The sequence below is a fragment of the Lissotriton vulgaris genome, chromosome 1_2, assembly GCF_964263255.1.
Source record: "Lissotriton vulgaris chromosome 1_2, aLisVul1.2, whole genome shotgun sequence".
In the NCBI taxonomy this organism is placed as follows: Eukaryota; Metazoa; Chordata; class Amphibia; order Caudata; family Salamandridae; genus Lissotriton; species Lissotriton vulgaris.
This window is the reverse complement of record NC_141686.1, coordinates 297,647,117-297,672,100: the sequence shown is the minus strand read 5'-3', so window position 1 is coordinate 297,672,100 and position 24,984 is coordinate 297,647,117. Positions and strand designations below refer to the sequence as shown.

Genomic DNA, 24,984 nt, shown 5'->3' with positions numbered 1-24,984 from the left:
CAAATTAACAGTCCGCCCGACGGTTTACCCCTCCCAGAAGAGATAGCTGGAACATAAAAGGAAGAATAACCAGACTTATACATTGGCTCAAGGCACCAAGTTTCCTGGAAAATGCACAGATCATATTTATCAATAAGGTTATTCCAATCAGGAAGTAGTACTTTTTTGCGCAAGCCCGCTACGTTCCATGAAATAATGTTAAGGTTACCGTTATAACCATTGATGGGAACAGCATCAACGTGTAGTGAGACTAACCCCTGGACAGAACCTTTGTCACTACCCACAGTTGGAATCAAACGGCAAGCCAATACAGGCACTGTAGGCTCCATGAGCTCGTCATTACCATTTCCTACCAGAACAGTGGAGTCCAGAGAAGTCATCGGGCCCAAAGGGTAATCTAAACCTTGGACATTATCCTTTTTACCCCCATGTGTTAGAGTGGCCAAGATTGGGAATGGAGTATCATAAAGTTCTATTAACCTGTGGGGACTATTATCGATGGTTCTAGAGGGGACAATTGAAACAGGAGAAACCCCTACCTGTACCGGAAGTCAGTCAACAGCTTCCAGTCCGCTGTAACGGTTTTGGCAGGGGATAAAAGATGGAACAAACTGGGGGCCTAACCAACCTCCGCAATTCCGGTTACCCCCAAGGTTAAATCTCCCAACTCTCCGTTGTATTAAAGTCCAACCGTCATCTGTGGGAGGAGGAAAACCGGAGGGATAAAAATAGGACAGTGGGAGTGCTAGAATGTAAGTTCCCGGACCATGACTTTTCCAGTTGCAAATGTGTCCTACTGTCCTGGGATCGTCAAAGTTGACTAAGATACAGTCTCCCCATATGTCCTTGTCTGAGTGTCCCACCCATGAGACCCTTTTGACCATCAATATTATACTCACAATATGTATAGGTAGCGGTCTAAATTTATTAACCCCTTAAGTGCTGCCTCGGTGCATTGGCCGACGGCAGCACTACCTCCCCAGTGCTGCGCACGACCATTGGACGTCCATTCAGCACTAGTTCCAATGGACAGCGCAGCACTGGGGAGGAATGTTTAATAGCATCTATGAGGTTAAGCCAGGCCACAACCTTCACTGGCAGATAGTTCCTTCGGGGACCCATCACCCAAGTTTGTTCGAGACGTTTTATTCTGTGTTGCACCTGGGACCTTTGCCTGTAAATTAGGAGAGGAAGCAGCTGCAACCAGTATGTCCGAGGACTTGGGTGGCGGGATTGCAGGATCATTAACAGCTCCCACTCCCGAAGGATTAGAAGAGGGGACCTCAGCCCTAGAACCTTTCGCCTTTTTCCGTGAATCAGCCTTACCAGAGGACACAGTACCAATCCTATCTAATTTTTCCTCAGTCTTAGTTAACCTCTCAAGAACTGTGCAGAGAAGAAGTCTGAATAGATCTCCTATCTTGTTAATGAAGGGGTCCTCCACATCCAACCCGTTATGTACCCCACTTTCTAACCCGTTAGCCTCCGGGGACAATCTCACAGGGGTCATGATTATGTTAGGAGTGTGTATGATTGCCTTGGTAGTCTCGGGGGCCTGCCCTTTGTCAATTGGAGCTTTTCCCTTGTGTTTGGTAACTTTTTCCAACTTTTGAACATTAGTGGTAACCAGACGCTGTTTCGTTTTTGGAATAGCCCCTTGACGCCTTTTCCGAAATTGTCTAGTATTATGCTCCTTGACGGGACTAGGCTCTGTTGGTAGTTCGTGGGGGGTTATCAAAAGCAAATCAGAGGCAGTGGTTTGGTTACCTCCAGAAAGATTGTCAATATCACAAACCAGTGGGTCAGAAATTAAAGACTCCAGGGAGGGAAGTACATCAGGATTAGAAGGACTATAATGATTGGCCGGAGTCCTGGCAATGGCTATTGGACCCATTGAAGATCTTCTGGCAAGTGCCAGATCCTGAGAAACCCGCCTCTCCATGATTGTAATACTGTGGTCAATGGCAGCATTCATCCTGGTGATGAATTTGTCCATGGAACCTATTAGGTTTACACTGGCCGTCTTACTACTAGCTTCATTAGCTGCCATTTACAATTGTAACACAACAATAATACAATTACGAGGGTACACTGTGCAAACAGTAAGAGCCACCCGATGCTGAGATGTAAAGGGGGTGGCCCGCCCTGCCCTTGAACGATCTTGAACAGGCTTAAATGGACCCGCCCTTGGCCCGGGCTTCGCCCGCGCTTCACCCGCGCGCGTCCCGTGAGACGCGGAGTTAGGGGGTAATAAATAGGAAAACTAATTAGGTGTGAGCGGGAAGAGGGCCAGCTGAGGCTGATTGCACGCCGCAAGGCAGGCTGGACCACGCAGTCCCGTGAGTCAATGAGCACAGAGTTCGCCCCCGATTAACGTTAGCTTCACACAGCGTTCCAACAAACAGGGTCCTGGTGGCTCCTTCAATGTCACAAAATCCAAATTCCCAGCAACATGCACAAAGTACGGCTGCGAGCGGCACCCCAGAACAACAGAGTATCTGCATAGGAAAAAAAAATGACCATCAATTCGGCATACTGTCAAAACAAAAATGCACATCCCTACTATAACCCTCCCCACCACGCTCATTCAGTGCAAAGCATTTTCGCGTATGATCAACTTTTCGAAGTCTGTAGACCCTCCTCACGAGCTTGACACGATTCCTAGAGCGTTTGCATCCTCTTCTCTCAGTGTCTCATTGCATCCTCCCCTGCACGAGCGGACAACCGCAGCCGGCGCGTACAGAGTAGACTTCCGAGGAATACCATGCGCCGCGGCTATCCGCAAAAGAACCCAAAAATGCTTCGGCCTTTTCCAGGGAGGCACACGGCGTCCTCGCGTAGCAACCCAGGGAGAGAAGCAGCACGCGCACAGAGCCGAGCCGCTCCCGCGCGCGCTGCTCGGGTCTGTCTGTTCTGCATCCAGTTCCAGCCGGCAGCGTGCAGTCCGGGAGAGAGGAAAGGGAATCCCTCACAGGCAGCAATTCCCCCGGAGCCAATGACATCAGCCCCCAGCGGGTAGTGGTACGAGGTCCCAGGTGGGATTTGGCCGTTCCAGTCAGAGCTACGATGCCATAGTCAATTCTGGAGAGCACCAGTGCCTGAGTGGCCTGTTTCAGATCTTTCGGGGGGAGGAAGGGTTTGATTTTGTAGAGAAGTTTCAGGTTAAGGAACGCACTTTTGGCGGTTTTTGAGATATGTTTTTTCATGTCCAGTTTGGGGTCGAGAGTAATCCCTATGGATTTTATAGTGTCAGTTGGCGCAAGAGTATCATTGAGGACGTTTAAGGCTTTGAGCCATTCTACTATTTGGGGGTTTTCATCTCTATTCGAGATGAGGAGCACTTCTGTTTTCTCTTCATTGAGTTTGAGGTGGTTGGAAGAGAGCCAATGTTGGACCTCCTTGAGTGTACCGTTCAGTCTGTGAATGTCTGCGATCAATGTGGTTTCCAGATAGAGTTGTTTTTCGTCCGCGTAGAGGTGGAAGGGGATGTTGGAGTTCCTTAGAAGTGAGGTGAGGGGTTCCATGTAGATGTTGAAAAGTTGCGGGGAGAGTACTGGCCCTTGTGGAACTCCTCTACTAATGGGGATGGGGTCTGATTCAAAGCTGTTGATTTTTATTCTTTGGGTGCGGTTGTTGAGAAAGGAGGAGAACCATTTTAGAACCGTCTTTTCAATGCCCGCTCTCTCCTGGAGGACATTGAGTAGCAGGGTATGATCAACTGTGTCGAACGCAGCCGAGAGGTCTAAGAGGATGAGAAGGCTACATTGGTTAGAGTCGAGTGACATGTGCAGATCATCTTGGACATTTATGATTGCGGTTTCAGTGCTGCAGCCCTTTCTGAACCCTGATTGGTGTGGGTCAAGTACATTTGTGTTCTCTAAGTGACAGACAGCATGATTTGAATCCAATAAAATTATGGCACACACTCCGGGTTGAGGGGGACTCATGGACAAAGTGATACTGCCCCAAACACCCTCACCGCATTAGCGTCAGCAGTGCCCAGTTACCAAGTGGCGCCAGACTTCCGGGCAAGGCATTTTTTGCTGGAGAGAACCTGTCTCCCATGCTAGCAGTTGCGAAAACCGCCCTGCTACGAGACTCTGGTCTCCCGCCGCAGTCATCCTCATTCCTCATCCTGGCTAACCCCCTGGGGGATATATATATATATATATATATTTGTTTTTGTTTTTTTTACCTACTGGCGGTCGCCAGTAGGTAGTTATAGTTAGGACCTATTTTCCATAGGAAATCCGCAACATTCTATTTGGAATAACTTTGGCGCCGATTGATGAATCTTTGCAAAATTTTCCAAACTAATTATCAGCTCTGGTCCGCTCCTATCCTCAAAGTAACGGGATGATTCGTGTAGCGGGGCCGAGAAAAAAGGGGGGGTCCCAACACGTGTTTTCCCCGTGCAATTTTCCATAGGACCTTTTGATGTAGCTACAGCCCGAAAAGGGCTCAAAATGTAAAAAAAAAATTCAAACCCGGCACGTGCGCGCAGGGTGTGCAGATTTTGCCGTAAAAAAAAAAAAATATAACAGGGATTCTTTTATAATTAGCTCTCGGGGTGGGGCCAAATTCCGGGGGCACATTTTAAAAGTGTATGGGGGGCCCACAGAGGCCCCCTATCTCCGGGGACCGCCACCCCCGGGGGCTATAAAATAAATGGTTGGACAGGCTCCAATGCCCCCCCCCCTGCAAAATTAGTGGTGGGGGCCTTAACGACCCCCCAAGCCCTGGGGACCACCACCCCCCAGGGCTTTCTGTATTGTGGGAAAGGGGCTGTGTGGCCCCCCTCCTGGAGTCCTCGAGGGCCCTGGGGACCGCCACCCGCCAGGGCCGGCTCCTGCAGTGTCCCGGGGTGCCTACACTGCTGTTTGTTATGAGAGGGCAGGAGTCTCGCGGCTCCCGCCCTCCCATAGCAAACTTGGTTTGGATTTTGAAAGAGAGAGCAGGGAAATCTATTCTCTCTTTCAAAATCCAAACCAGATTGCTTTTCCACATGGGGAGCTGCATTTTAGCAGCTTCCCATGTGGAAAAGCAATGCCGGCTCCCAAACGCGTAGAAGTCGTGCACCAAACGCGCTGGAGTCGCGCACCCGACAGATTATGAGTCGTGCATCCAACACGTGCACACAAGGGGGCCGCACTGTGCACCGCGCTGGGTGCGCTACTTCTAATTTTACCGTTAAAAAATAGCCCCTATCAGTAATTTCTAATATCCCCGGGGACCTCATCCTAGTGGAACATGTGTTCAAAATGTATAACGTCGGCAGGTAAGAAATATTTTGTCCCTCTAGACATTCTGAGGGGGTCCCACAAGGACCCCTAAAGCCCCCAAAAGGTTTTTTTTTTTTTTTAAATGGATAAATATGCGCTGCGTGCATGGATCCTCCGTTAAAAAAAATAAAAACGAAGCGGGGTTCCTGTGTTGTTTAAAAATTTGCTATCTGGGAAGGACAAATCCCGTGGTCTAAAATATTGCATGTGAAGCGGTGGCAGAGAAAAAAGGGCGGTCCCAAAACGTGTTTTCCATAGGAACCGTTCATTGCGGCGGCAGCCCATACGGCTGAACGGAATTACACTAAATTTGGCAAAGAGGTAGTCCTCGGTTCAGTCTTGTGCCTTTTGCTTAAATGGTTTAAATTTTTTCAGTAGTTTCTGAGGAAATTACAAATAAAAGTACCTATATATCTATGGCCTCAGGGGATGGGCGCATCCTGCGCAGAATATAAGCGCACTGTCCCGATCACGCGCTGAATGCTAATTGACTGTCAAGTGTATGTCAACATTCGAAACCAGGAAGTGTTGGCAGCCATTTTGTGCGTCGGTAGAAGCAAGGTTGAAGAAGTCAGTGGAAAATATAATAAAAATAATAGCGGGGGCTCGCTGGGGCCTCCGCAGTCCCGGGGCTTCAGTTATGTTGAGAGGGGGTTACAGTAGGCGATGGAAATAGGTCCATGGGGTATTTGTTAAAAGAATAATAGCGGGGGTTCGCTGGGGCCCCCACAGTCCCAGGGCTTCACTCATGTTGGGAGAGGGGTGCAGTAGGCTGTGGAAATTATATAGGGAAAACAACAATGCGGCGTATTGCGGCTTTTTTTAATATAATGTGGAATAATGTTTATTCATTAGGCAGTGTTCACTTTTGTTACGGATAGAGTCACTTTGTTACAGGAAATGTATTAATATGTGGGAGGGCGTGAACTGTATCTGTGCGTGGAACAAAATTAACGTTTCATTGGCTGAGGTGTTCCAACAACAAGCTTAATGTTCATTGGGTACGAACTATCAAAGTAGAAGTGTTTTCTGCAATTCCCTTCAGCCCCGGAGAGTAGCAAGGACTTCTAATTGGCTTACATGTTGTAAGGAGGACCTTCCTGGGGTTTATGTTGGTTGGTTGCGAACTATTGAAAGTAGAAGTGTTGCCAGCCATTCACTTCCGCTCTGCGGAGTAGGAGGGACATCTGATTTGCTGACATGTTCCAAGGAGGACTCTCCTAAGCTTAATGTTGATTGGCTGTAAACTGTTGAAAGTAGAAGTGTTGTCAGCGATTCCTTCCCTTTTTGCGGAGTATTAGGGACATTTCATTAGTTAACGTGTTCCAAGAAGGACCTTACGAAGCTTAATGTTCATTGGCTGTGAAGAATTCAAAGAAGAAGTGTTGGTAGTCATTCCTTCCTCCTCTGCGGAACAACATGGACATTTTATTGGCTAAAGTGTTTCGAGCACAAGTTTGCTCCTTATTGCGTGGAAACGGTTCACTGTTGTCAGTGATTTTGTGACGCACTTCCAAAGGTGTATGGGAGAAGAAAGTAGTAGAGGGGAGGGTGGGAACACTATTAACTCTGTACAGTGGTCACAAGGTGGTGGACAGGGATTGTGAAGGTAAAAATTGTTTTTATATGTTTTAAGGGTTATTTATATAATTGCTGTGGAGTGTACAAATCACGGCGGAAAAATGACAGTGTCTTGGGGTGTTTTTTTTATCAAGTTTGCGGGTGGGATACTTCCCAGGAGCACTATTTACTTATAATGTGGTGTTTACTTTTCCGATGGAGAGGTGTGGTTGCACAGCAAAAATTTCACTCTAGGTTTGAAACAGTTTTTATTTAGCAAATACAGATAAACTTCCTTCAGAAACTGACGCTGTATATAAGAAAGGGGTGACAAATAAAAATGGAATTTCATAAAATATCAGTTAAGCATGGCCATACCCTCCTTTTTTCTGCTATAGTTTGTAAAAGTGTTGCCCCATATTCTTGATAATGTAAGAGGGCATCAGTTACTTTTAGATAATGTAGAATAGAAGTGCTACAACAAACACTCCTGCACTACATTATCTGAGCTCAGGAGAACAAGTAAAAAACTGTTAAATACAAGTGACTTCATATTACATAGAAATGTATGCATTATTATTTTTCAAATTTGTATTTTATAGAATTTAGGAATGTTCTGTCATAGTGCTTAGAAGTCGCACACTGTTCCGCTAACAAATCACATACTCACTTAAGAATATATAGGATAGTACTATTATAATATACAGTACTGGTCCTATATATTCTATAGGGAGAAGGTAAATAGGAACCGCAACTGGGAAGAATAGAAATTAGAAAATAATATTCAGAAATGTAGGGTTTATCAAATATTTAAAGTAACAAAGTATGTATGAAAACTATATTTTTTATTCTGCAATTTCGTTAAATATGCTCACTGAAAAAAATATCTGATCATGTTTCGTAAGCTGTATTACAGCTGGCGCCAAAAAATCTCCTATTCCTCTTCTGTTACAATAGCACAATCTATTACAATATAACGAATGATACCATTGTTACAGTATAGAACAGAAAATCCATAACGAAATACTTTCGAGCGGTAATTATTTTCTGAGCTTCTTTTCTCCAGGACGTTGAAAAGTTTGATCTTTGTGGCGACGGGTCATAAACTCCTCTGAGATCATTATGACTGTGAAATTATAATATACATATTCACAGTATATGATCAAAAGGGGGGAATAGACTAAAAACCAGAAGCTGGTGACATTGCTTATATATCTTTACTCTTTGTGCCGACGGATCATGAACTCCACTGAGATCAGCATAACTGTTAATATTATAATATACATATTAACCCCTTCGCTGCCCATGACGAGCTCAGCTCGTCATGCAGTACACTGGTTGTGTGCTCATGACGAGCTGAGCTCGTCATGAATAATGGGGAAAATCAGTTTTCAGCACAGGAGGGGAATTGCCTTAGCAGTCATGTGGTTAACAGCATATGATCCCTATGGGAAACCACACTAACAACTGGAAGGTGGTGACGTTGATTGTAAATGTTTAGGGTTTGCGCTGACGGGTCACCAACACCACTGAAGCGAAGTACGGTGTCAATATTATAATATAGAAGGTCACAATATAAATGCTGAACTGAGTCAGAAAAGGAGCAATGTTTGTTGTAATCTATCTGTTTCTGAAAACAAGCTGCTGATGTTACAGAGAAAAAGGTAAAAACATGCAATAACACTTTTTTCTAGATATAAATGTTTAAATATTGTCAAATTTCCGCAAATTATAACTATCTACTATGCCATAATGAAACAACGTACCACTCCGGAATATGTTTTGTTGACGCAAAACAAGAATCCAATGCTAGAAAAGGGAACCTGCATCACAGATTGGCGCGCAGAAATAACTAGCGAAAACAAAACTAATCGCACAATAGGTGTGGTTTATATAGTTTTTGGTTATTTAGTAGTGAATGGAAAGAAGATGCGGCTCCGCCTATGTAGATTTCACGTTTTACAGTTTACACATGCTCACGTTTTAACTGTTTTACTTGTGCACCTGTTACGAAAAGTTACAAACTGTGAAGCTGTAAAGGTTTCGATTTCCATAGTAACACATACAAGGTCCTTATTATCTACATACGTTGGAGAGTTTAAAAAGTGTTGCCCGGTAAACTGTCCTTTGCATTCTCATGATTAAAAACATCTAAATAAGGACATAAACAAAAATATCGTTTACAATCGAAGAAAAAAAAAAAGTGTCAATATTTGTCATCACTATGCTGTTAAATAAAAAAAATGCCAGCATTTGCGTAAAGATACCCCCGGAAAGGTGTGCCGCGCTTGGGGCGTTGGGAAGATTAAGCAAGGAGTTACCTACAGTGAGATAGAGGTGGGCTAAGATGCTGATGGACTTTGGAATCTAACTGGGAACGCTGTTGTTTGAAGTCAGGTATTATAGGTACGGCGTCATACTTTTACCACACTTAAATGTTAATTACTGCTAATTAAGTTAAGTAGGGCTCCTTGTTTTATGTTTTTACTGATTTTTACAGATAAATACAGACAGAAAAGTATTTATTTTCCTCTCTGTATTTATTTTATGGAAATTGGGTTATTTTTTGAGCAATTGTAAATGCTATCAATGATGAGTACTAGGCCAATAGGTCTGTCGTTCTAAAAGTAAAAGGGTAAAAACAATAAAAGACTTTTAGTAAAGAGCCTTAAGGAGCAATATATATATGCTCGTATAAGAAAACTTGCACATTTTAATATGAAGGTTGTGTATAGTTTATCATCTAATAGTGTTTACATGAGTGAAAACGGTCAGTCTTTCAGCCATGAGTGCATATTTATCAGTAAAATAAATGTGGAAATATACTAATTTCAGATTCATTTTATTACAAAACCCGAAATATATATGGTTAAATACAGAGACAATTATTTTAAAAAAGTATGGATAAATACTGATGGAAATGTCCCAAAAAATAAATACCATAAAACCAGGAGGTATAAGTATAAGTTATAAAACACTACTGTTAAGTTTGTTTTTACTATAAAAAGTATACACGTGTTTTTAAAATTTACTTAAAAACACCGTGGGTTATAGGGATATTGTAGTTAGATATTGACATTTAAAAAACCTTTGAAATTCACTGAAAAAAACATAGGTTTCAGGCAGGTTATAGTTAGGATTATCATTTTAAAAACCTTAGAAATTCACTGAAAAAAAACATAGGTTTCAGGGGTGTTATAGTTAGATGGACATTTCACTCATACAAAAGCATTGAAATTCCTCCGTTATAGTTAGTTGTACTAACTGTAACTCTTGCGTCCGCAATCCACTGGTGATGATGTCACATATTACATAATTAATGAGATGGTCAGTGACATCACTGATGACATCTCAAGGGGCGTGGCTTGGGCGCCGATGGCGATGGTCGCCTGAGAGCTCGGCTCCGGGACTAAGCCCGGAATTATCCTGAAAATCGGAGGCTGCGGGGCACCCCAGACCCCGCATTCTGCTGAGCGTGCCGACGGAAACCTGCCGGGGCCCCTGGTGAAGCTCGGACGAGGGTTGTTCCGGAGTAAAACCGAAGTTTGCGGGGTTGCGGAGTGCGACCCAACATGGCGCCCGGACCCCTTTGTCCCCCTATTCGGAACTACTGAGTTGAAGAGGTGCCGCGGGTGGCGACTGGCGCCCTGCTTCGCCATCCCCGGCTGTTCCGGACATTGGACATTACTGGATTGGACCTCTTGCAACGGATTTGCACTCGGTTGGACGGCCGGGCGGGTGCCCACGCAGTGGAGGGCACCGGGAGCGGAAGCCCTGTGATCCAAGCGGTGGCCCGCCTCGCGACTCCGCGACTAGCTACGTCTTCCTGGCCAGTCCACCTACATGGGAGGCGCGACACTCTGGCGCCACAGATCACCCGAGGGAGTAGGTGGCCCTCACCCCGGGGTTATAGTGGGTGAACGGGTCTGCCCGACTCGACGACGGCTGTCCCCGCCCCCTCATCGGTGCCCTCGGACGCCATGGCGATGGCGTGAGCCGAAGCGGCGGAGGCCCCACAGGCTCTGGAGAAGGAGGTCGCCCGGACCCGAATTGAGGACAAGCACCCGGGAAGGTCGTGGTCGACATCCGCACACGGAGACGCCTACCACGGGACCCTCACGGAGTGCCCCTGGAGGCATGGGGAAACCCAGAGGAGCCAAGGGATCCACCCAGACCGCCTCGGACTCTGAAGCCCAGGACAAAGAGGAGCATGGGGACCCAAAAAGTTCTGGTGGCACGCCGATGCAGCAACAGTTCGACCGTGTCCTGGAGGCGATAGAGACTACGAGATCAGCCCTCCAACAGGACATTGCTCAGGTGGCGATGAGCCTGGGCCTCCTTAGGGCGGACCATGGCAAACTTTCGGACCGGGTCAAGGAGGTGGAGGGCACGATGAAAACCTTGGAGCCGGCGCAGCGAACCTTGGCTGCGACGATGAAGGACGCCCTATCCCGAATTGAGACCCTGGAACGGAGGGCGGAGGATGCGGAAGGCCGCAACAGGAGGAACAACATCCGAGTGGTGGGCCTGCCGGAGAAGATCGAGGATGGCGACATGGTGCAATACTTGGAGACCTGGCTCCGAGACACGGTGGTCCCGGAGGGACTGTCCTCCTTCTACACTCTGGAACGGGCCCACAGAGTCCCAGCACGGCCCCCACAGCAGGGACGCACCCCGAGGCCGGTGGTGGCGCGGTTGCTGCATTTCCGAGACAGGGACTTCATCCTCAATGCCGCCAGGCACAATGGCCCGTTCAAAGTAGCGAACAGTCAGGTGAACATTTTCCCAGATTACACCTACGAGACGCAGCGCAAGCGGTTCTCCTTCCTGGCGGTTAAGCGCGAGCTCAGGAGCGAGGGCATTCAGTATTCACTCCTGTATCCTGCAAAGCTCCGCATCATTGTCGATGACAAAACCCAGTTCTTCGACACCCCGGAGGATGTCTGTGCCTGGCTCGACCTATACAGGACAGGGAAAGATGGCTTTGGCTCCTCGTCCCAACAAGCAGATGAGCCGGAACAAAGGCGGCGATCCAAGAGGGTCAGGAATCGCCGCGGCCGCACGGGAGGGCCCTCAACTGCGGAGACATCATCGGAACGGAGGGGAGTACTGGAAGCATTGTCGGAGTTGTCGGGAGCAAGGGAGGAAGTCATCGAGGAGGAAGTAAACCCGGGTGATGAGGGAACACCATCGGACTCGGAGGGTTCAGTAGCAGATAGTGCCCATACACCGGTGATCACACCGAAATCGGTGGAAGACCTTTTGGATGGACAAGGGTAACGGGGTATACTGCTTTGTTTTGGGTGGGGGCCCGGCAGGGGGGAGGTGGTTGCCGTTCCTTACTGATGACAACGAGGGGGAGAGGGTTGGGGGGCCTCTGCTTTTGCCCCGGGAGGTCTTGGCACTGTTTGGGGCTTGTTATAGTCCTGGTGGCCTGGGCGACGAGGGCCCACTGCCTCCGCCCAGCCCGCACCTGGCCCATAAGGCCTTCCTACGGTGGCGACCGTAGGATTAGAGGGGGTTCTGGGGTTGATGGAGGACGAGGTTTGGATGGGATCTAGATGGTGCAGTTTGGGTCCTGTTCTGGGGTGGGTGGGGGGGGGAGTTTGGTTGGTTTTTGGGTTGCTTGGTTTGGGTTGGGGAAAATGGCCACCATCAGCGCTGGGAGGATTGATGTCTTTTCTTTGAGGGGACCCGGATGGGGGGACTGTGCAAGAACAATCTGGGACAATGGCTGATGTTGCTAACTTGAAATGTGTTACTTGGAACGTAAGGGGGCTTCACACTATGTCCAGGCGCCACAAGGTCCACGCTTATTTAGTGCGTAGGGGAGTGCAAATGGCGCTGCTACAGGAAACTCATCTGAACAAGGCGGAAGGGGCGGCGCTTCAGCGTAGGTGGCGGGGGCAGGTCTTTTCCACGTCGTACTCTGCTTATGCCAGGGGGGCGCTAATATGGATCAGGGCAGGGGTCCCCTTCCAAGTCACGAGGACGGTATTGGATCCAGAGGGGCGTTTCGTGGCCATCTCGGGCACTCTAGGGGGGAGGGACCTGAATGTTTGCTGTGTATACGCTCCTAATGTAGACCAGACTGCCTTCCTTTCCAGGTTATCGGGCTCGTTGGCCCACTTTTTCGCCGGGCCCCTCCTGCTGGGGGGAGACTTTAACTCCGTAGTGGATGTGGACATAGACCGCTCGCATCCCCCGCTTCCCGATTCCCCGGTCCGTCGCACGGCTAAGGGTCGTCAGGATTGGCAGACCCGCTGGGGTTTGACGGACATTTGGAGGGCGCATCACCCCGCAACTAGGGATTATTCATACTTCTCGGGCCTCCATGAGTTGCATGTCAGACTAGATGGATTTCTTGGATCGCCCGAACTGGTTTCGGCAGCGGTCCGATCGGAGTACTTATCGAGGACCATCTCGGACCATAACCCCCTCCTACTGGACCTTCGCTGGTTTCCGGGGACACCGGCGGTGCCCACCTGGAAATTGCGACCCGAGATCCTCGAGGACAGTGTCTTCAAGGCGGACTTGGGGGAGAGAATATCGGATTATTTTGCGTCCAACGGCGGCTCCGCGAGTACTAGGGCGTTAGAATGGGACGCTTTTAAGGTAGTGGTGAGGGGCTACTGTATCTCCAAGAAGGTGGGCATGAGGCGCGTCATCCTGGCTGATCTAGACACAGCGGACCGGGAACTCCGCGAATTTGAGATTCGACGCCCCGGACACCCGGAATTGCAAGCACAAACGGCGGAGGCGAGGGAGAAGGTGGCAGTGGAGGTCGAACGGCTCCGCTGTTTTGATTATAAGGCCTATACGGTCCGGTCTATCGCGGAGGGGGACAGGGCGAGTGCGTTGTTGGCGTGGTTGGCCAACCCTACGCGCCAGTCCCAAACGATGACAAATATGCGTGGGGCAGACGGAACCGAGGTATGCACCCAACCGGAGATTCTTAGTTGCTTCCGGCATTATTATGAATGTTTGTACCGCAGTCGCTCCGCACGTGACCCAGACCGGCTTGATAAGTACCTTCGCCCACTGGAGCTCCGCACGGTGGAGCAGGAAGTGGCGAAAACTCTGGGTTCCGACATTGAATTAGGGGAGATCCGCGGGGCCATTAAACGGATGGCGAGAAACAAGACCCCGGGCCTAGATGGCCTACCAGTGGAGTTTTATGCAGCTTACGCTGACATACTAGCCCCTCGATTACTGGTGGTCTACAGGGAGGCGAAGAGGCTGGGGCGACTCCCTAGCTCGATGTGTGAGGCGCTGGTGGTTCCTCTCCTCAAACCGGGCCGGGACTCATCCGACCCGGGGTCCTACCGTCCCCTATCGATGTTGACGGTGGACTACAAAATACTGAGCAGCATCTTGGCCTCGAGGCTGCTGGGACACATGAGTTCTCTGGTGCATGAGGACCAGGCCGGTTTCATCCCACGGCGGAACACGACTATGAATATTCGTAGGTTGTTCCGTTTGCTAGGGGAACCATTTGTGGATGCCCCGTCCCCGGTAGTCTTATCGGTGGACCTGGAGAAGGCTTTTGATAGCCTAGAGTGGGACTACCTCTGCACGGTGTTACGGAGATTCGGCCTAGGGGAGGGATTTGTCCGATGGACCACGGTTCTTTATGCTTCTGCTTCGGCCAGGGTCCGAGCGGGCCCATTGATTTCATCGCGGTATCCGGTGGAACGAGGCACGCGGCAAGGGTGCTCCTTGTCCCCGCTTCTTTTTGCGCTGGCGGTGGAGCCACTGGCGCTGCACCTTCGCTCGGGAGCCCACTATACGGGCTTATGGTCGTCTGCGGGCCCGCATTATGTCTCGCTTTATGCGGACGACCTGTTGCTCTTCCTAGAGGACCCGGTCGACGCTTTACGGGGAGCGGAATTAGCGCTCACGGAGTTCGGAGAGGTCTCGGGCCTCCGAGTGAATTGGTCTAAGACCTGTCTTTTTCCGGTACGCAGGGGAACCCCCGCCCCTGCGCTGAGTAGGGAGATTAGATGGGAGCCCGACTGCTTTAAGTACCTTGGGGTATTCGTTTACCACGAACAACCCGACCTCCTAGATGGAAACATTGCCCGCTGCATTCGAGCACTCCGAGGTTGCATGGACTTTTGGGCCACGCTGCCGCTCTCAGTGGCGGGACGTATCGCCCTGCTCAAAATGGTGGCGCTTCCCCGGTTATTGTATTACTTCCGGACTTTGCCGATCTGGGTCCCACCGGCCACGTTCCGTCGATTACGCTCTATGGTGGTCGGATTCCTCTGGGGAACGGGCCGGCGGCGGGTGGCCCTCAATACATTGATGAGGCCGAAAGACGAGGGGGGGCTCGCTGTGCCGGACTTCGAAAAGTATTATCTGGCGGCACAGCTCCAGACCTTCACCCAGGAGATCGCCAGGGAATTCCGGGGCCCGGAAGACGGAAGAGGGACAGGTATGGCCAGGCATGTTCTCTCCTTTATAGCGCTGCGACAACGTTTAGTCCTGCGGGACTTGTCGATGGAGGAGCGGACTGTCCGCCTGTGTTGGAATCGGGCCCACGCCCGAGGCCAACTGAGAACACCATATGCGCCTGAAATACCGTTGGGGATGCTGACGGCCCTCCCCCACGGAGGGGATTGGTCACGTTTGGCGGCCTGGGAGGATTCCGGTTTACAGCTCGTTGGTGATCTGTACGAGGACGGCGCGCTCTTGTCCTTTCAGGATCTCATTGACCGCTTCGGGATCTCCCGAGGTGACTTTCTGCTGCACTCGGCCATTGTACGAGCGATCCAGGCACACTGGAAGAACGGGCAGGAGGAACCCCACTTATCTCAGGTGTGCCAGTACGTAATGATGTCGGCGGGCACGGTGAAGGCGGTCACTTGCCTATACGGCAGGTTGATTACCGAGGGATTGGCTCCTCTCACCACTTTGAGGACCCGCTGGGAGGAGGACATTGGTAGGGAGATCCCGGAAACGACCTGGTCCCAGTTGGTGAGACGGGCCTGGAAGGGCACACGCAACGCCCGTTTCCAACTGGTCCACTATTATGTTCTCCATAGAGCGTACCTGACCACGGTGAAAGTCAGGCGTTATTTTGCCACGGCCTCGGCGGAATGCCCTAGATGCCCGGCTCAGGAGGCGGACCTCCTACACATGTTATGGGCCTGTCCAGGACTGACATCCTACTGGCAGGAGGTAGCGACGACCCTGGAGGAGGTGACAGGGAGACTCTTATCATTAGATGCGGCGGTGGGGCTCCTACACTGGTTTCCCCATACCCCCAGGAATAAAATTTCTAGTAAGTTTATCGACCTGGGGCTCCTCCTTGCTAAACGAGAGGTGACTAGGAACTGGAAGGCACGAGCTGGTCCGGCGGGCAGCAGATGGCACAGTGAGCTTTTGAAGTGGGCGGCGGGAGAGAGCGCACTGAGATATCAACTGGCTTGGAGGCAGGGTAATGAGAAGGCGCAGGAGGCCGCGTTGGAGTGGGAAATGTTGGTGCAGGCCCTCAGGGATTATAGTGCCCCTAGCGACTCTGAAAGTGAAGAAGCGACTCGCCCCGAGTCCCGGTGAACGTTAGTACTGACAGTCCTATTGCCTTCCCCGTGGGTCCGATAGCAGATCCTATGTTGATAGCTCCCCGGCGCTGGTGGTGGTGGGGGGGGGGGTTTCTCTTAGTTAGTAGACATTTATGGGGAGGGGGTTTATTTTGGGGGTTTTAGGCTTGTTTGGAAAAGCAGATGACGGACAGTGCATTATCCGGACCAGCTCCAGCATCCTACTGACCCCCATTGCAATTCGCCGCCCGACCCCAGGGTTGTGGGCTGGTTGGCTGTGTACAGACTTTATGGAGGGGGGCCAGAGGGCTTTATTCTGTTACTATTGCTTATGATACCATGCTGGTCGTTACTGTACTGATTTACTGATTCCTGCAATAAAAATACATTTAAAAAAAAAAAAAAAAAAATCACTGATGACATCTCAAAAGACATCACTGATTACATCATCCACGTGATAATCAGATACACTTCATCATACACTAGTATAACCTTTCATCACTCTCTGAAAAATACAGAGTATCTTTTTTGAATCCATTGACACACCAATACAAGTATCTATAAACCTACTCAAATACCTCACCTCGTAATGACTACAGATGTCTCCCGTGGAGAGCTGGGGTGGTCATCTGCAGAACCTGCAAATTCAAGGAAAGTGGTCTCCACTCCTAAAGAGCATGCACATCAATTGCCTGGAGCTCAAATCCATCTAACTCACTCTTTAAGCTTTCCTGCCAATGATAGCAGAGACTTTGGTGTTAGTTCGCCCGGGCAATAACACCAGCATGCAATGAAGTAGCCTCCATGAATAGAAGTTTGAAATGGTTGGCGCTAACTATGATCTTCTTGTTCTGTGGGAAACTGTCTCTAGATGTTGCAATAAATTAAACCCTTCAATGCCAATTCTATGCAAGTTGTCATTCACATCCAGGATCGTGAGGGAATACCTTTTGACACATGGTCCGGGATCTGTGCTTAACTTTAGCCCCAATTTCCAATTTCCAATTTAAAACATTTATAGAGCGCAGCGTGCACCGTACGGTTTCTTGGCGCTTGTAGAGAGTTAGGCAACTGAGTCAAAGAAATAAAACCTGTCGTAGAGGAGAAGGGAAGTTACACGGGGAAGGCCTGACTGAAAAGAAACGTTTTAAGGTCTTTCCGAAAAGAAAGATAATGAGTGGCAGAGCGAAGGTGATCGGGGAGGGAATTCCAGAAGGTGGGCGCCAAGGTGGAAAAGGTGGTGCCACCCCACTTTTTCCGTTTGAATCGCGGGATTTGAAGGAGAGACTTGGTGGAAGAACGAAGCTCTCTCGTGGGGGCGTAATCTTTTATTAGCGAAGAAATGAAGGGGGGGGGCAGTGCCTTGACGAGCCTGGAAGACCATGCAGCCGATCTTAAACAGGGAGCGTTCCTTAACAGGAAGCCAGTGAAGCTCCCTGAGGAGGGGTGTGGAGTGATGATAACGTGGAAGACCATAGACCAACCGGGCCGCCTGGTTTTGGACCATCTGGAGCCTTCGCAGGCTGTATGCTGGGATGCCGTTGTAGAGGGCATTGGCATAGTCCAGCCGTGATATCACCAGTGCGGCCATGATCACCTTAAGTGCCTGGGGAGAAAAGAAACGGGAGACAGTGCGGATGGTTCGGAGGGTGAGGAAGCAGGAGGAGACTACCGAGCTAATTTGTGAATGGAGGGTGAGCTGGTTGTTCATTTTAACACCCAGTGTTTTGACCGTGGTTGAAGGAGTGGGGGAGGGACCAAGAGTGGGGGGCCAGATTCTCAGCAGCAGGAAAGCAGAGCAGTGTCGTCTCATCCAGATAGCCCCAAGGTGGCCCATACGTCATTGGTTCATGGAGTTTCTTATGCTATTGGAATATAACCACATTCACCTTTCAACATCCTATAAATGTTTGATGAATAACTAAGGCCAGACCCTTCATATTGACCTGACTTCTCTACCCTTATGTGCATGGTTCCTAAATTCCATGAATTCAAAGATCTCAATGTTTCCTCAGGACTGCAAAGGCATTCTCTCTGGGTCAAGTAGTAAGCCACGATCAAGACATGTAAAATGTAATGGAAACATTTCTGCTTCTGGTGCCAGAAATCAAACCTACATTCTCTACTAGCATAATGTGCAGATAACCACCTTATCTCCCCTTGTTAGCTCAGTTACGGTTCGTCCATGTGTCTGTTAAGTTACGGCTTACAGCAATATCAAGATTTAGATGCTCATCACATTTTCTCTTTCTGGTCTTTCAGCCTCATCAGACAGTTCATTTAAGAATTCTTCAGAGTTATTTCCTCCTGTAAGGGCTCCTCAAATTGAATGTTGCCTTGTTACTAGCACTCACTTCAACCATCAACCTTCTTGAGCCTCTGCAATGTAGTACTTCCCAAAACCAAGCCAAATATTGTATTCCCAAGGTTTCTTAAGATTTTGCCTTAATTAACCTATATTTCGGACTTTCTTCCAGAATCCAACCTGAGAGATCTAGTCATACATTATTATATGATATTTAAAGTTCTACTTACATCGTCGTAAACAACTCATAAGAACTGATCAACTGTTGGAATCTAAGGGGCACACTCGTAAGCTTTCTTTAGTCATGATGGCAACCATTGCTTGATGAATTTCAGCTGCAGTCTAGTTTTGCCACTCAAAGGCTGGCAAGCCCCTCACAGTGAAAACCAGGATGCACTCAACTAGGGCAATTTCCAACTCAACTACTTTGTTTGCGGAAATGCCACTGGAGAAGATATGTTGTACTGCGACCTGGTAGAGTGTGCTTATAATTCATGCAGCATTATTACCTGTAATCGGCACAGCACAGTGATGTAGCATTGGACAGGTTTTACCACACCACTTATTTCAATAAGGGGAGCCTCTTTTGGTTTTATGTGTTTGCTTATGTATTGTTGCAAATTTTTATGTATGATATATAATGAGATATTAATTTACTAAATTGTTATGAATGCTATGTATATATTTTCTACCCACCCTCCGCTGTTTGAGCCCATACTATAAGATATACAAAAACAGTAACTGCTTGCTATTCTGATTCAAGCATGTGAATCTATGAAAGATCCAATACTGGAGAAGTAAATTAGTTAGTTGCCTGTAACTGCAGCTCTCCAGTATTGGTACGACTCTATGAAAGATAGTAATACTGGGGAACTGCAGTTACAGGTAAGTAACTTATTTTCTTCAGTCAGAGTCAGAGGCTGCGGTGTTGCTAGTTTGTTAATAGTTACCACTGCAACTCATCCTTGTTGTCCACTGTCCTTCCTCCTCCTTTTATAATGTTTACACACAGATTTTTCCTCCTTGAAATTCAGGGAGACATTTAAAAAAGCTTTTGAAAATTGCTGTGGTCATAACGTGCAACAATATTAAGAAATCTTCTTGGGACAGAGAAACCTGTGTTCAGAAGAAAACTCTTTGCCACAGATCCGGACTCTCCTTTTCTATGAGGTGTTTGTGTAGCCTCAATCTTTTGCTGTAAAAACATGTGAAGCAACGATTACAGATCACAAGTTTACCCAAGCGGTTTTAATCCTCTAAGCACTCTAAGATAATGAAGTCAAGGCTTGAATAAAACAGATTTCTGCAATTTCCTGTCAAGGATCCTGTCAAAGGGAGGTCTTATTTGTGAACTTCAGAGACAGGCTGGATCCCAGTTCTTACTCGAAGACTGGGCTTGGGCCACGAATCTCCTCAGTGCATCCTGGCCTCAATCACCACCGTGGTATAGACAACAGTTCCCCTACATCACAGGACATCCTTTAATCAGGCACTGGCACATGGTACCAATAATTTTTTTTCTTTGAATTTGGGAGGAATTTTATGAAAGACTGCTATGAGATTGTGTATGTCCTCTTTACCCAACTACATTACTCTGAAGAGTCTAGCAATTTTAATAATGTTGCATTTGATTGAACCCCGTGTCTTCCTTCCACGATCCTTACCATGTATGTATTTCTCCTTTCCTTACCTCCTTCCCCGCTCAGCCCCTACCATAATGATTGACGTAAAGGAGTCCGACCCAGTGATGAAGGAGGAGATCTTCGGCCCCATCCTGCCAATCCTGACAATTGAGAACTTGGACGAGGCCATCGCCTTTATCAACCGGCACGAAAGACCACTGGCACTCTACGCTTTCTCGCCTGACAATAAGGTACACTAGAAACAGGATACAGAAGATATTACAGATGTGGCCAAATGTTTTCCAACATGCAGAGAGTTTTTCATATAGATAGAGAAAAACATGAGCTGTCGTGGATAGACTCAGGAGGAATACCACAAAATCACCTCTGCCTGCACCTCTTTCCAGTAGCATATCTTTCTATATATATTATTGTCTTTCTTTACTTAGAGATGTATGCCTATGTTGTACTCCTTTACGCTTATGCTGGTTTATTTGTCCTACATTTGCAAAATGTGGTGGTCTGTGTTGTCTACAGCTTTATAGGCTTGTGGGGAAGGACCTATCCAAAAGCTCTCATGAAGCCTGGATATGACTTGGTGAATGGCAAGTACAAATTTGCAATGCCAATACACACAAATGCATTGTAATTCACAATTCTCATTGTAAATCTCAATGCACACATTGAGATCTCTTAAAATGGTCCTTAAAAGCCCTCCCGCTGTTTGTAGCTTGCCAGGCAATGCGCACATTCTTTATGACTTCCCTTTCTCAGTTACACACTTCCTAGGGCAGGCAATACCCATTTGCTTTTATTCCCATTGAGGTACACATCTGATTCCTACCCTTTGCTATAAATAAGGCATGTGGTTACACATCCCTGCATGCCATCCCTTTGCACAGCAAAGCAAGTGTTAGTTATGTTATGTTAAAATACATTTATTTATTTTATTTATTTTGAAAGTTTTATATAGCGTGGACAAGATCTTTGCAGATATCAGAGCGCTTTACATATAAGGGGTACATGAGGGAGCATAGTCAAACAAGTAAGTCAATGAAGCTAACAGTACAAATAAGTGGGGGCAACCAATCATGTAAATCAATAACACAAGTAATACAAAAAAGCAATGGGGTCAAACAAGTAGTACAGATCGGTGCAGAGTCTTTAAAGAGTCTGAAGTAATAGTTCAGGTGTATTTAGCCATGAGGATAGCTTTTACTTCTTTTTTAAAGAGTGTTGTGGAAGAGATGAGGCTGGTTTCAGGAGGGAGTGAGTTCCAGATCCTGGGTGCCATTCCTGAGAAGGAGCGTTTATAGGTTTTTTCCTTCCGGAATCTTCGAGGTTTCAGCAGAAGCTTTTGTGCCTCTAGTGTTTCTGGCGCCGCCAGAGATTGTCAGCTTCTGAGAGAGGTAGGCGGGTGAGTTCTGATAGATACATCTGCCGTGTGGATTCCTCACCTTGTGAATATCCCCCTTGCGCCAGCAACATTCGGAAATTCTTTTTCGTAGCCTCGCGCCGACGTGGATAGGACGTCACAGAGAGAGAGACACGGCTCCGCTTGCAAGCAGGCGATTTTCAGATGTATTCTGGCTTCAAAAGGCAACCAGTTCAGGGATTTCAAGTCAGGGGAAATGTGAGAGTGCTTTTTTGACCCAGTGATGAGTCTCGCTGCAGCGTTTAGAGAAGCTCTTAGGGGGGCGGTTGTAGTTAGGGGGAGTCCGCAGAGGGCGATGCTGCCATATTCAATTCGAGGGATGACTAGTGCTTGTACTGCAGTTTGGAAGTCTTTGGCTGGGAGGAAGGGTTTAAGTTTCCTCAGGGTATTTATTTGGAAGTTCTCTCCCTTTGTTGCCTTGCTGATATGTTGCTGCATGTTGAGATTGGTGTTGAGTGTTATGCCTAAAGATTTAGCAGAGTCCTCGATGGTGGGTTGGACATTGAGTGCGGTTAGGTGCTTAAGCCAACTTTGAGTGGTGGAGATCTTCGCTGGAGGCGAGATCAGAAGGAACTCTGTTTTCAGCGCATTGAGTTTGAGATGATTGTCGGCAAGCCAGGATTGGGTGCTTCTGATCGTTGAGTTCAGGAGCAGAATGTCTTTGGGGGATTGTAATTTGAGATAAAGTTGGGTGTCATCGGCGTACATGTGAAAGTGTACATTGGATGTTTGTAGCAAGGTGGTGAGAGGTTCCATAACTAGGTTGAACAGAGTCGGAGATAGGGAGGATCCTTGGGGGACGCCTAGCGTTACAGGTATTGGCGAGGACATCAGGTTGTTGCTCTTGAATTTCTGCGACCTGTTGTGTAGAAAGGAAGTGAACCACTTGAGAACAGTTCCAGATAAACCCATTCTTGCGTTTAGTAGTTCGAGTAGATTCTCATGTTTAATGGTGTCGAATGCTGAAGAGAGATCAAGAAGGATGAGGAGGCATGTGTCGTTTTGGTCTAGCATTTGAAGTGCGTCGTCAATGATGTGAGTCATAGCAGTCTCTGTACTGTGTCCTGCTCGGAAGCCTGATTGATGAGGGTTGAGGAGATCGAACTGTTCAATGTGTTTAGCCAATTGTAGTTGTGCGCATTTTTCCAGCAGTTTGGCGAGAGTGGGAATATTGGTAATGGGACGGTAGTTGTTCAGATCAGAGGGGTCGGCTGTGGGTTTCTTTAGCAAGGGCGTGACCTGTCCAACTTTGAGGGAGTCAGGTATGGTTCCTTGTTGAAGAGAGCTGTTGATAATTTTAGTCCAGAGTGGGAGAAGCAGAGGGGTAAAGTCTTTAACAGCGTTAGCAGGAAGGGGGTCCGTGAGGTGATTGGATGGTTTCAAAGTGCTGAGCAGTTTGCCAATTTCTTCTTCCGAGTAGGTGCCAAAGGTTGACCATGTAGCATTGTTTTTTGGTTGAGTGGGTGCTATGCATTGGGGTTTGGAGTAGAGGCTTGTGTCAATGAGGAGATCACTCTTTATGTTGTCAGTTTTTTGGATAAAGAAAGCGGAGAAGTCTTCACAGGAGGGTGCTTCGCGTACAGTGTTGAGTGGTTGAGGTTGCTCCTTGGATTGTGTTCTGATTAGCTCAAACAGTTTTTTCGGACGGTTTTTTGCTTGGTCGAGCTGGAGGCTGAAGAAATCTGATTTTGAGCGTTTTATTTTCCTGAAGTAGGCGTTTCTCTTTTTCTTCAGAGTTTTTGGATGCAGTGCAGAGGGAGCTGATCTCCAGGTGCGCTCTGCCATTCGCTTGTCACGTCTGTCCTCATTGAGACTCCCGTCGTACCAAGGATTGGAGATTTTGGTAGAGACTCTTTTTAGCTTCATGGGTGCAGCCTCATTAATTATTGAGGTCATAGCGTTGAGATAGTGGTCAGTCAGGGATTGAACGTCCGTAACGCCGGTCGGTGGGAGTAGGAGGTTGCAGCTGTTAGGGGGCAGAGAGCTGGGGTTGAGTTTTTTCAAGTCTCTTTTCCAGACTTTGGGCTTGGAGGATTGAACCTGGTTAAATTTAGCTGTTTCATTGATGAAGAATGTGACAATATGGTGATCTGACCAGTCACATGGTTGGATGGACTCGAGTTGGATAGAGTCCTCTTTGGAGATGATAAGGTCGAGGATAGAGCCTTTCTCGTGAGTCGGGCTGTTGCATATTTGGGTGAGGTCCAGGGCATCGAGGAAGTTTTTAAGACTATTTACCACCGCGTCATTGCGGTCGTTCCAGTGGAGGTTGAAGTCGTCAAGGTATATTTGGGTGAGCTGCTGTCTGGAATTGGTTGATATCATATCCATGATTTGTTGGGAAAAGGTGAGGTTGTCCCTGGGTGGGTGGTAGATGCTGTGAAGAGAGCATATTGGCTTGCCCTCACTAATAATGTCGAGGCAGATGTATTCACAGGATGTTGGGGCTGGTAGGGAGGCGGGGTTGACTTTCAGAACAGAGAGATTGTTCCTGTAGATGCATGCGATTCCACCACCTATTTTGCCTGACCTGTCGAGTCTAATGATGTGGTAGATGGGTGGAACCAGAATGTCCATTATAGGTGACGAGGATTCAGTTAGCCAGGTTTCAGTCAGAATGAATAGGTCAAGGTCCAGTGTTAGGAGGAGATCAGCGATGGCGGCGGAGTGTTTCGAGGCCGATCTGCAGTTGAGGAGAGTGCATTTGAGACTGGGTGTGTTGAGGGTGGAAGAGGGTTCTAGAGAGACAGGGACTTTTCTAAGGTTATTGGGGATGGAGATTCTGTTGTTTAGTGTGGGGGGTCTAAGGGGATTTGAGTGTATCGTGGGAATGGTGAGGTGTGTGGTGGAGGTGTTATTTTGGGGAGTTGGGTCGTAGGAGCGGAGGAGGGAGAGTGTGTCGAGGTCCAAATGAGGGTTGCAGGGGCGTCGAGGGCGGTTGTTGCGATTGCGATCAGGGAATGAAGTCCAGTGTGGGAAGTGTTGAGTGAGAGAGTCAGCCGGAAGAGTGGGGGGCATGTTAGGAGGGGAGGTGGAGGTGGGTTGGCTGTTGCCGGGGTGACGCGGGCGGTAGTTGCGATTGCGAACAGGGATTGAAGTCTGGTGTGGGTAGTGTTGAGTGAGAGCGTCAACAGGAAGGGTAGGGGACATGTTGGGAGGGGAGGTGGAAGTGGTTGAGGGGTGTATGGGGTGTGTGGAGAGTAGTTCTTTGATGACGTGCATGTCTTCTTTGATC

At 48.1% G+C, this 24,984-nt stretch overlaps 1 protein-coding gene across 7 annotated transcripts in view; it reads left to right on the top strand.

Moving 5' to 3' along the window:
* LOC147736543 (aldehyde dehydrogenase family 3 member B1-like) overlaps window positions 1-24,984 on the top strand; it is a 329,280-nt gene that overhangs the window by 279,916 nt on the left and 24,380 nt on the right. For all 7 annotated transcript variants that reach the window (XM_086953287.1, XM_086953292.1, XM_086953288.1 and 4 more), the window contains one exon: window positions 20,399-20,565. In XM_086953287.1, the coding sequence (XP_086809413.1) occupies window positions 20,399-20,565 (167 nt within the window). The remainder of the gene's footprint in view (window positions 1-20,398; window positions 20,566-24,984) is intronic.